This window comes from Myotis lucifugus, unplaced genomic scaffold, assembly GCF_000147115.1.
Source record: "Myotis lucifugus unplaced genomic scaffold, Myoluc2.0 scaffold_18, whole genome shotgun sequence".
NCBI lineage: Eukaryota > Metazoa > Chordata > Mammalia > Chiroptera > Vespertilionidae > Myotis > Myotis lucifugus.
Window position 1 is genome coordinate 13,586,571 of NW_005871066.1, and position 10,747 is coordinate 13,597,317.

Below are 10,747 nucleotides of genomic sequence, written 5' to 3' on the forward strand. Positions count from 1 at the left end.
AATAATTAGGTATGTAGCTAAATGAGTTGGATATAGATAAAACCAGATGGCTCCAGAGTTGATAATTGTTAACACTGAATAATGGACAAATGGAGTTTCATTATCATATTTTTGCAACATTTGCATATGATTTTCTATATGAATATATATTTTTCATTTTCTACTTGAAAAGAATTTAGTTCATTTACTACAAGAGTTTTCAGTCGATAGCCAGGAGCAATTACTGATCACAGGTTTCAGTGAGCAGACTGTTCCCTGTGATTTTACTGTCTTAGATGATATTTCTTTTTCTTTAGCCAAGTTACATTGCACCTTTTATTTTCACCGTCACTTCACAGATGCGGACATCAAGAAATTTTAGATGAGTCATTAATGTCACCTCTGCTCATTCCCTGCCCAGACACATACACTTTTAAGTTAACGTAAAAATGGACAATTATTAGCTTGGTTATAGACATCTATACATTTTTAAAACACACTTTTAATATAGTAAGATGACTCCTTGTAGACCATTACTTTGCTATAACATTTTCAGGTACTTAGAATTACCATATAGTACACTTTCTACTTCTACAGAAAATATCAATTTTAGTTTTAGTGTGGCTCTGGTGTAGAATGTGATGTTCCCACTTGTGCAGTTATTAAATGAGTCTGCTGTCAATTCAGAAATCTGGGAAACTGAAACCATTTTGCCTTTACTTTTAAACATTGTTTCAATTCTTTTTTCATTTTGAAACTGCTCTATTGTGTGTCACTGTCTAATAGATGACCAGATGGTGCTATTCAAAAGTTTCAATTTATCCATAAATCAAACTCCAGTGAAAAGAACTTTAGGAAAATTTACACTACTGAAAGTTATGATTTAAAAACTGGTGGTTGTTACATTTACATCAGAGATATTAATAAATCATCATCTTTATTTTTAAAGTAATTAAGGGAAATCCTCTTTAGTGAATGCATCTTTCCTGTAAATGGAAGCTAACATGGAATAATATATCCCTATTCATTATAAGAGAGTTATGCATTTAAGTCATTAAGTGTAAATGATCCTTTGACCTTCATGCTGCATAATTTGTAGATAGAAATATTCATTAGTATAGAATTTAGAATGTTTTGATGTATCTTCATTGAGTGTGGGACAATTATACTTGAAATATTGGACTCAAGAAATCCAATGCCCATGTCATACACCACTATTACACTGATGTGTCTAGCCCAGCTCACATCTATGGTCTTATGGCCCCCTCATGATCAGGGAACAGAAGAGAAAAAATGCTGAACTTAGTTCATGGATGGGTAAAATAGGTAAGTAAATTCAAGCCATATCTGCTTGAGTGGATTGCTACTACACTACAGTTCTTAAGGTTGACCTTGAAAGAAAGCACTGAGAAAAAAATCGCCCAATGGACAGAGATTGTAGGGGTGTTCTTAGTCATCCAAGTTATATGAAAATAAATGTGTCCTGGGATTAGAATGTATAATACTTCATAGATCTTGGCAAATAGCTTGATTGGCTGTTCCCAGACCTAGAAGGAGAAAGGTTTAAAAATTAGAGACAAGAAAATCTGGGTAAAGCTCATGTAGCACATGCCTACTAGATATTATTCTCTCCAAGAACAACTCAACAATCAAATAGAATGACTTGGCTAGTAGACCTGTTTGCCCTTGCCATCAGCCACTCATATTCTGTCACAATGGGCTCAGGAACAGGCTAGCCATAGTGGCAGACAATGACCCCACCATAATGGGATCCCACTCAGGAAGGCTGGTCGAATTCTGGTTCCATCAGCTGCATCTCCGAGCCAGCTGCGCCCACCCTGTGGCTCTCAGCACCTCCCCTGGGCTCTGAGCCCGCTGCCCCCCCACGCTGCGCACCACCATGACCATGACGGAACCGGCAAACTCCTTCGTCAAGGACTTCCTGGCGGGAGGCATCACCGCTGCCATCTCCAAAACGGCCGTCGCCCCGATCGAGCGGATCAAGTTGCTGCTGCAGGTGCAACAGGCCAGCAAGCAGATCCCAGTGGACAAGCAGTACAAGGGGATGATGGACTGCATCCTGCGCATCCCCAAGGAGCAGGGCGTGCTGTCCTTCTGGCGAGGCAACCTGGCCAACGTCATCTACTACTTCCCCACGCAAGCCCTCAACTTCGCCTTCAATGACAGGTACAAGCAGGTGTTCCTGGGGGGCGTGGACAAGCACACGCAGTTCTGGAGGTATTTCGCTGGCAACCTGGCCTCGGGTGGGGCGGCGGGGGTCACCTCCCTCTGCTTTGTCTACCCCCTGGATTTCGCCAGAACCCGGCTGGCGGCCGACGTGGGGAAATCTGAGGCCGAGCGGGAGTTCAAAGGCCTGGGACACTGTCTGGTGAAGATCAGCAAGTCTGACGGCATCCGGGGCCTGTACCAGGGCTTCAACATCTCCGTGTACAGCATCATCCTCTACCGGGCTACCTACTTCGGTTTGTACAACACGGCCAAAGGCATGCTCCCCGAGCGCATGGACACGCACATCATGGTGAGCTGGGTGATCGCCCAGCTGGTGACAGCGGTGGCCGGCTTTGTCTCCTACCCCTTCGACACGGTGAGACGGCGGATGATGATGCAATCAGGGCGCAAAGGAGCCGATATCATGTACAGGGGGACCATCCACTGCGGGCAGAAGACCTTTAAGGAGGAGGGGTTCAAGGCCTTCTACAAGGGCGCCTGGTGCAACGTCCTCAGGGGCATAGGCGGTGGCTTCGTTCTGGTCCTTTATGACGAGGTGAAGAAAATCATCTAGACGTGTCCCCTGGTCCCCTCGTCTCGATGCAGGGACCTGAAAAATAGCGCCGAAGACTTCACTCTTACAGGCCATTGACCTTCTGGAAATTCTGACGTCTTTGACCGGCCTGAGCTTGTGTAGAGGTCTGGGGAGGGCTCTAGAACGGGGTTCATTGTGATCACGGCAACTGGCACCCTGATTCCAAGCATTGCTTACAGGGGGAGAGGAATCCTGACGCCCTCGTGGTTCCGCAGGCGGGGCAGCTCCCTCACACCCACCAAGAGCCCAGGTGTTTGTAGGACCCAGATGCCTTTAAGTATTTATTTAAAGAAAGTCATGTCTCCCACTTGTACTTGGTCGCTATCCTCTTTTGCACATCTGATCACTTGTGATAACGTTCTATGTTGGGCATTTTGACGCAAACAATAAAAAACAGAACAAGAAAAAAAAAAAAGACCGGTTAAACTACTTATGCTACCAAATGTTCAACATACCGGAGTGGAGACCAAAGCTGAGACTGTCATTCAGCACCATCTCCCAAGGAGTCTCAGGTATTGGTCACACTGAGCCACTTTTATTCTAGAAGAGAGAGCATTTCAGCTTGATAATCAACACATGTTACCAGTACAGACTGGTCTTTGTGTCCCATAGGGCCTCAGGCAGACCACTATCCAGAGCTTATAGAGTGTTTGGTTCATCATTATGGGATACTAGCATCACATCAAGCAAGGGACCTCTCTATAGCGAAGGACAAGCAACTGTGGCCGTATGACAACTGGCTACACTTGTTTTATCCCATATAACACCCTCAGGGAGTTTCTGGGGAGACGGAGTAATGAAACACTCCTAAAAGGCACAGCTAAGGTCCTTGCTTACAAATGATACCTAGAAAGCACGTAGTGACATTTTTCAGGATATAGTATACACACTAAATTAATGATTATACACCACAAATTAATTCTGTGCCCTGTTGATATTGGATAGATGGGTACAGGAAACAAGGGGTAAAAACTAGAGTAGTCCCACTTAGCATTGCTCACAGTGACTCATGTGGAGCACAAATGTGTTTTCCCATCACTGCAAATTTAGGGTCTAATGCAGTGGTTCTCAACCTTCCTAATGCTGCAACCCTTTAATACAGTTCCTCATGTTGTGGTGACCCCCAATTTCATTGTTACTAATTGAACATAATTAAAGCATAGTGATTAATCACAAAACAATGTGTAATTATATATGTGTTTTCCGATGGTCTTAGGCTACCCCTGTGAAAAGGTCGTTCGACCCCCAAAGGGGTCACGACCCGCAGGTTGAGAACCACTGGTTTAATGTGCATACACATACTGGTTTCTAGGAAGAAGTCTTTCCACCTGGTGACACAGAAAGAATCTCAGACTTGAAGTTATAATTGCCACCTAATCACCAAGAAATTAGTAGGCAAGGGATGGAGTCATTATCCTGCCAGAATATAAGGTTGCTGTTAAAAAGTAGGATCAGGAAGAAATGTTTGTAGAATGCAGGCAATCCACTGGGGCATCACTTGGTATTGTCCTGGCTAATTTAGATAATAATAAATAAGTGCAGCAGTCACAGCCTCAGAAGTACATGATTACAGGGCTCAGAAACCTTAGGGATAAGGGTATGGATTATCCACCGGATAGTTAACCTAAACCAGCAGAGATAATGGCAGAGAAAGAGGGCAATCAGAATGAGCAGAAGATAAGAGAGATGATAAGTATATGCAAGAGGTGATCCTCTTTCAGAAGGACTGAGACGCTCATTTCACAGCTTATTGGCTGAATGCATATATGCTGAAGAGGATGTGTTGCTCCTGCAATGTCTGGTATCTGCAAGCTAAAAGAACAGAACACCTTGAGGGAACTAGAGATTCTGAGAGAGAGGTGAGAGGATTCGTGCATGAAGACAGTGGGCTGCCTGCCATTCACACTGTGGGTGGCCAAGATTTCACTTTATACTACTACTAGTGGCCTGGTGCATGGATTTATGCACATTGAAAGGAAATTAATTAGAAGAAATATTTTAATATCACTATTTGCACTTTCTCTATAATAGAAGTATCATAGATGAAAGAAAATTAGTAAAATGTATATGAAAATAATATATAAATGATTAATAAACCATAACAACATGATATAACAACAACAAAGACATATAAAAACAAAAACATGATATAAAAATAACAAAAAATTATATAAAACAACATTGATAAAACAATGACTGATCAATTGATTAAACTTATTCTAATATCTCCCTGTATACTACATTAAGATTAAAAACACTTTCAGAGTGCTTGACTAATTTCCCTTGGGATGAAGTATTTACAACTTTAACTTTAATGTCACACGCTCTTTGAACTCAAGAGAAAGCAACTGACCATGTCCGAAAACAGGTTCAGGTAGGAATATTCCTATTCTGCCTAGAGTTTGTCCTTGTGATTTATTAATAGTCATCGCAAGTGCTGTCATCACAGGCAACTGTCTTCGAATTAATTTAAATGGGAGGCCACTGTCAGATGGGAACAAATCAATTCTTGGAATCAGAACAACCTCTCCTTCAGCAGATCCTGTTAATACTTCAGCTTCAATTATGTTAGGTCGCAATCATTTGATAATAAATCTAGTACCATTACAAAGACCTCATTTACTATTCAGATTTCTCAGTAGCATGATGATTGCATCTACTGTCAATTTTAATTTTTGACACTGCATTTCCAAAGGAATAATACTATTAAGAAATTCGATGCGAAAATATTCCTTTTCGGCATCATCTGTTGAATCGATGGAATCATCACTCAAATGGTATGTTGTGCCAATAGTTGATCTTCAGATACATTCTGTCGATGCCGCCTCTTTCTTTCAGTTTCAGAATGTCAACAAAAACAACCAAATTCACGATAAACAATGAAAGATCAAAACACACATGTGTGATTGGCGCCAACGAGAGCTTTATATGTATTGTGCATGCGCAAGTCAATGTTTACCTTTAAATTGCCAGTGCGTGTCATATGTACCAGCCAGTGGGTTGGTTGGATGGTTGGACATATGTTCAGTAGGTCACTTCGCCTTTTATATATATAGATAAAAGATAGCAACCGTAAATATAGAACAAGTTGTCTTCTCCCCAAATGATATTTTTTACTGCAGTTTTCCCCCAGATTTTGTGTCAATGTAAGGATTTTCTTGATTTCTTTCTCTTGTAGCTGCTCTGGGCTCTAGAGTCTCCATTTCAACACCAGTATCATGATCTCCACCACTTAGAGGCATACCATTTTCATAATTTCATGGTATGTCTATCAAAAATAATAGATTAAGTGTTCAGCAGTTAATTTATATTAATGTTGAGGATGCATTTTAGTTTCCAATTATGTTAATAAAGACTTTTAGTTTAAGAGTAAAATTGCCTATCAAATACAAAGATTTTACAAATTTTTGCCATAAAAATAATCTTTTGCAAAAGAACAGAAAGGATTTCGAAAGAGCCCAGTGTCTAACATTTTTTTTATTGAAATTTTCTTAAGTGTGGCACATAGTTTAATGGGTACTATATGGCAACATTGCTTCCAGAAAATTGCCATTCCTAAATATCATGACATTTAAGAATGAAGTAAGGAATGTTCATGACAACTTTACAATATATTACATACACAAATTGAGGTAACGATTGCTAGGTATTTTGTACTAATGGATTCATTATATTGCTGCCTGGTATGGTGAAGCATAGATGCCAGCTTTCCTTCTGCTCAGTGTTAGAAGCTACAAGTATGATAATTACAAAAAGATACATTGAAATAAAAAGTTAGTGAGATTTTGTTTACTTCCTCTGCAGTATTTTCTTTCAAATAAATTCAAATGTTCCACTGAAATTCAAGATAAAAATAGATATGTTTTTGTAATGGCAAATATGAGAGAACCAGAATTCAAATTCTGGCTTTGCCTCATAAACTTTCAAATCCTCAACTTTCTCATGCACCCAAATGACAATTATAGTACCTCTTGCTTTGTGTTATTGTGAAAATTAAGTATATTGTAAGGACTTAGCATAGTATTTGGTATTTAGTCAGTATACAATGATGATTGCTAATAGTATTACTATCACATGATTATTAATTTTGCAATAGGGTTCAGATATTTCTGTAGATTTTATTAAATATGTTTTTATTGTTTTTTTAGAGAGAGAGGAAAGGAAAGGGATACAGAGATAGAAACATCGATGAGAGAGAAACAGTATCGATCGACTGCCTCCTGCTACATGTTCCCCTCCCCTCAGACAGGGTATCAAGCCCACAACCCGGACATGTTCCCTGACCGGGAATCAAACCAGTGACCTCTTGGTTCCTGGGCTGATGCTCAACCACTGAGCCACACCAGCTGGGCATCTGTAGATTTTGGGTGTTATTTTTTTTTATTAAAGTTAGACCATGAATCTGTTAGCTATTGCTATATAACTCAGTAGCTTTAAAAATCAACTACTTATTATTGTTTATACACTGAATAGAGGCTAGGATTTGGCTGACTTAGTTTGGCCTTATTAGGGTGGCTCTGTTTCTTACTGCCTATTTTTGGGTCCCCAGGTCACTCCTCCTGGGACTAGTGGGTTATGCAAGGCATTTTTTTTCTCATGGAAAGGGAAGATTTGTAAGGGGGTGAGTGAATTAACCTGAAGTGTTTTAGCTCAAGGCTCAGAATTGGTACAGTGTCACTTTTACCTACCTGTCATTGGTAAAAGATGGCTAAACCCAACACCAAGGAGCAGTAACAAACACTCTGCACTCAAATGAAGCCATTGGGGAAGAGGGGCAAGGAAGATGGGAGGGGAATTGGGAAGTGTTGAGGCCAAAATTCGATTTACCTCGATCCATACACTTCAAGAAAAAAAACACACACACACAAACAAACAAACAGATGAAAGTGACTCCTAAGTCTTATTGTACTTCCCCAGGAGTGAAGTTTATTGGCCTTATGTCATACAGAGCTGCCTATCTCTGCCTTCAAGGACTTAGGCCATGCTATTTGCCCAAGTTCCATCCTCTCATCTTTGTCCATCTAATCTTAAAATGCAAGAGAAAATACATTAATATTTACTCAGGTTTAGGAATAAGAGAGTCCTCTTCTAAAACTATACCTTGACACTTTGTTTATATGTATTAGTTTCTACCACTTTATTCATATCACTATCCTTCTACTTATTATAATACTAGAGGCCCGATGCATGATATTTGTGCACTCGGGGTCCCCCCAGCCTCGCCTGTGCCATCTTGCAGTCCAGGAGCCTTCAGGGGATGTCCGACTGATGGCTTATCCGGGGAGTGGGCCTAAGCCAGCAGTCGGACATCCTTAGCACTGCCACAGAGGCTCTCACCACATCTGCTGCGCTTGCCAGCCATCAGCCCAGCTTCTGGCTGAGTGGCACTCCCCCTCTGGGAGCACACTGACCACCAGGGGGCACCCCCTGCATTGAGCATCTGCCCCCTGGTGGTCAGTGCACGTCATGGTTCCACTGTTCGGTCAATTTGTATATTAGTCTTTTATTATATAGGATTGTAAATGATTGCTTTTGTGCCAGTTTTTTTTCTCTTTACTAATTCATTTATTTTTTTAATTCTCCAACTATTTATTGGTTGTCTACTATACATAAGAACTTCTCCTATGCTCAGTTAAATGAGTGAGTCACACATGACCCCAGCTCTCTTGAAGCTTGCATTTTAGCAATGAGGAGAGATATTTAAAAAGTAAGAACTTGCACAAATACATAATAAACTACAATTGGAACAAGTGCTACAATTATGAAATAAAGAGTGCATTGAAAGAGTATAATGGAAGGGTTTGAACTAGTCTGGGAATTAATAAAACACTCTGAGCAAGACTGAGAGTTGAACTAAATTCTAAAGCACTGCTGTACAATAAAAATCTAATTAAAAACATGTTAAAATTTAAAGTTCTAATAGCTATATTAATTAAAGAAAAAAGAAAGTACTAAAATTTATTTAACAATATATTGTATTCAACCTAGAGATCCAAAATATTATCATTTTGACGACATGTAAACCATATAAAAATTAGTAATTAAATATTTTACTTTTTTTAATACTGAGTATTTGAAATCCATTGAACATTTTAATACATATAATACATCTCAATTCTGACTGGCCATGTATCAAGAGCTCGATAACCATATGTGGCTACCCTATCAGCCAGCACAGCATTAGAGTAACTAGGAAAGATAAATTTTGCAAAAAAAGAGAAGATTCTAGGAAATGCAAATTTCTCTAAGGCAAAGTAGCAAAGTCCATTAGAGAAACGACAATAAACAATCTTGCACAGAGTACAGATTTCAGGCAAAGTAACACAAAATGGAGTTAAATCACACAGGGGCTTGGAGGCCATGTTAAATAACATTATGTTCTTTATTCTAAGTGTTATGACAGGTAATTGAAAGATTTAAGCAGGATACACATGATCTGATTTCCATTTCTAAATGATTGTCCTTGCTGCTGTGGGGCTAATCGTTTGAAGGAAGTAGGAAGGTCTGAAGGAGTAATACCTAGCATTTGCCATCCTCTAGGCAAGAGCACATGGCAGTACAGACTAAAGAATATCAGTGAAAAGCATTCAAGATATTTAGGAGATAAAATCAATTAAACTTATTATTTTTTAAATATATTTTTATTGATTTCAGAGAGGAAGGGATAGGGAGAGAGAGATAGAAACATCAATGATGAGAGAGAATCATTGATAGACTGCCTCTGGCATGCCCCCTATCAGGGACGAGCCTACAACCAGGGCATGTGTCCTTTCTGGGAACGAAACCATGACCTTCTGATTCATAGGTCATTGGCTCAACCACTGAGCCACACTGATCAGGCTATTATTCTTTATTAATTTTAGAAGGGATGCCCTAACAGATGAAAGATATTTGCTCTATTTCTCGCTTATGCAGAAAGGTTAATGGTATGCTAAGTTTGAGGGACAAAATTAGTTAACTCAGAATTGGACACATAAAAGTCCAGGAGCCAATTAAATTATTTAGTCCAATAGCTAGAGATATCTAGTGGGGAACTAGATATGTTGAACTTGAACCAAAATATATAGTCTCATCTGGACTTTTGTATTTGAGAGGTGTCAGTACTGATCCTTGCAGATTGTCATCACTCAGAATCTTCAGGGTTTAGTTGCCTGACTTATAACTGACACTCAATAAATATTTATTTAATGTACTTTGTTAAGGCCTCCTCTATTTGTGTTATGAGATGATAGTTAAGACTTGGAATCCAAGCAAATAGTCCTTCAGCAGTATCAGATTGGTGATACTGCGACTTTTCCTCCACCCTTACACTGACCTTTGCCTTAATCAACAATTCTGAGGCCTGGGACATGGCCTATGAATAAGCATTAGTGAGCCCATATAAGAGTTACTGAATTCACATCAGGTTGTGTGTGTGTGTGTGTATGTAATGATTAAAGTCATGAATAGCTTTACATTTACATTGTTACTTTAATGAGCCCTTCTCCCACAGAGCCAGCAGAGGGGACCATATCTGAGACTCAATCAATCTGGCTCACACTATTTGCCCCACCCTGGTGATTCCTTGAGACACTGACCCACCCAACTTTCAGGCTCACCCAAACTGTTTTTAGTGGCTTTACCATAGGAATGGCCTGGTGGCTCATGCTTAAGATTTTCCTAAAAATCTCTCAAACCAGCAGCATCTGGCCTCAATGAGCCCCATATCTCTCACCAAGTGGCCCCAGGTCCAGCACCAGCAGCAGCCAGCCTTGGCTTTGCCTGGGCACGTCCAAGGCCAGCATAAGAAGCAGCCATCTGCAGATTGCATTGTAAATTAGGCCTGGTGGCCTCGGGCAGAACATAGGCAGTGGCCAACCTTGGCTTGCACCTCTCCAGAGGTCCCAGAGATAGGGCACCCAGTAGACAGTTTCAGACCACATTGAAGCACCACCACCTAATTAT

General features: G+C 40.2%; 1 protein-coding gene across 1 annotated transcript; it reads left to right on the forward strand.

Annotated features, from left to right (window-relative positions):
• Nucleotides 1-1,885: 1,885 nt before the first annotated feature.
• Nucleotides 1,886-2,782, forward strand: LOC102426982 (ADP/ATP translocase 3-like). The gene has a single exon (XM_006085421.3). It carries the CDS (start codon nucleotides 1,886-1,888, stop codon nucleotides 2,780-2,782), a length of 897 nt encoding a protein of 298 aa, XP_006085483.3.
• The last annotated feature ends 7,965 nt before the right edge of the window (nucleotides 2,783-10,747 follow it).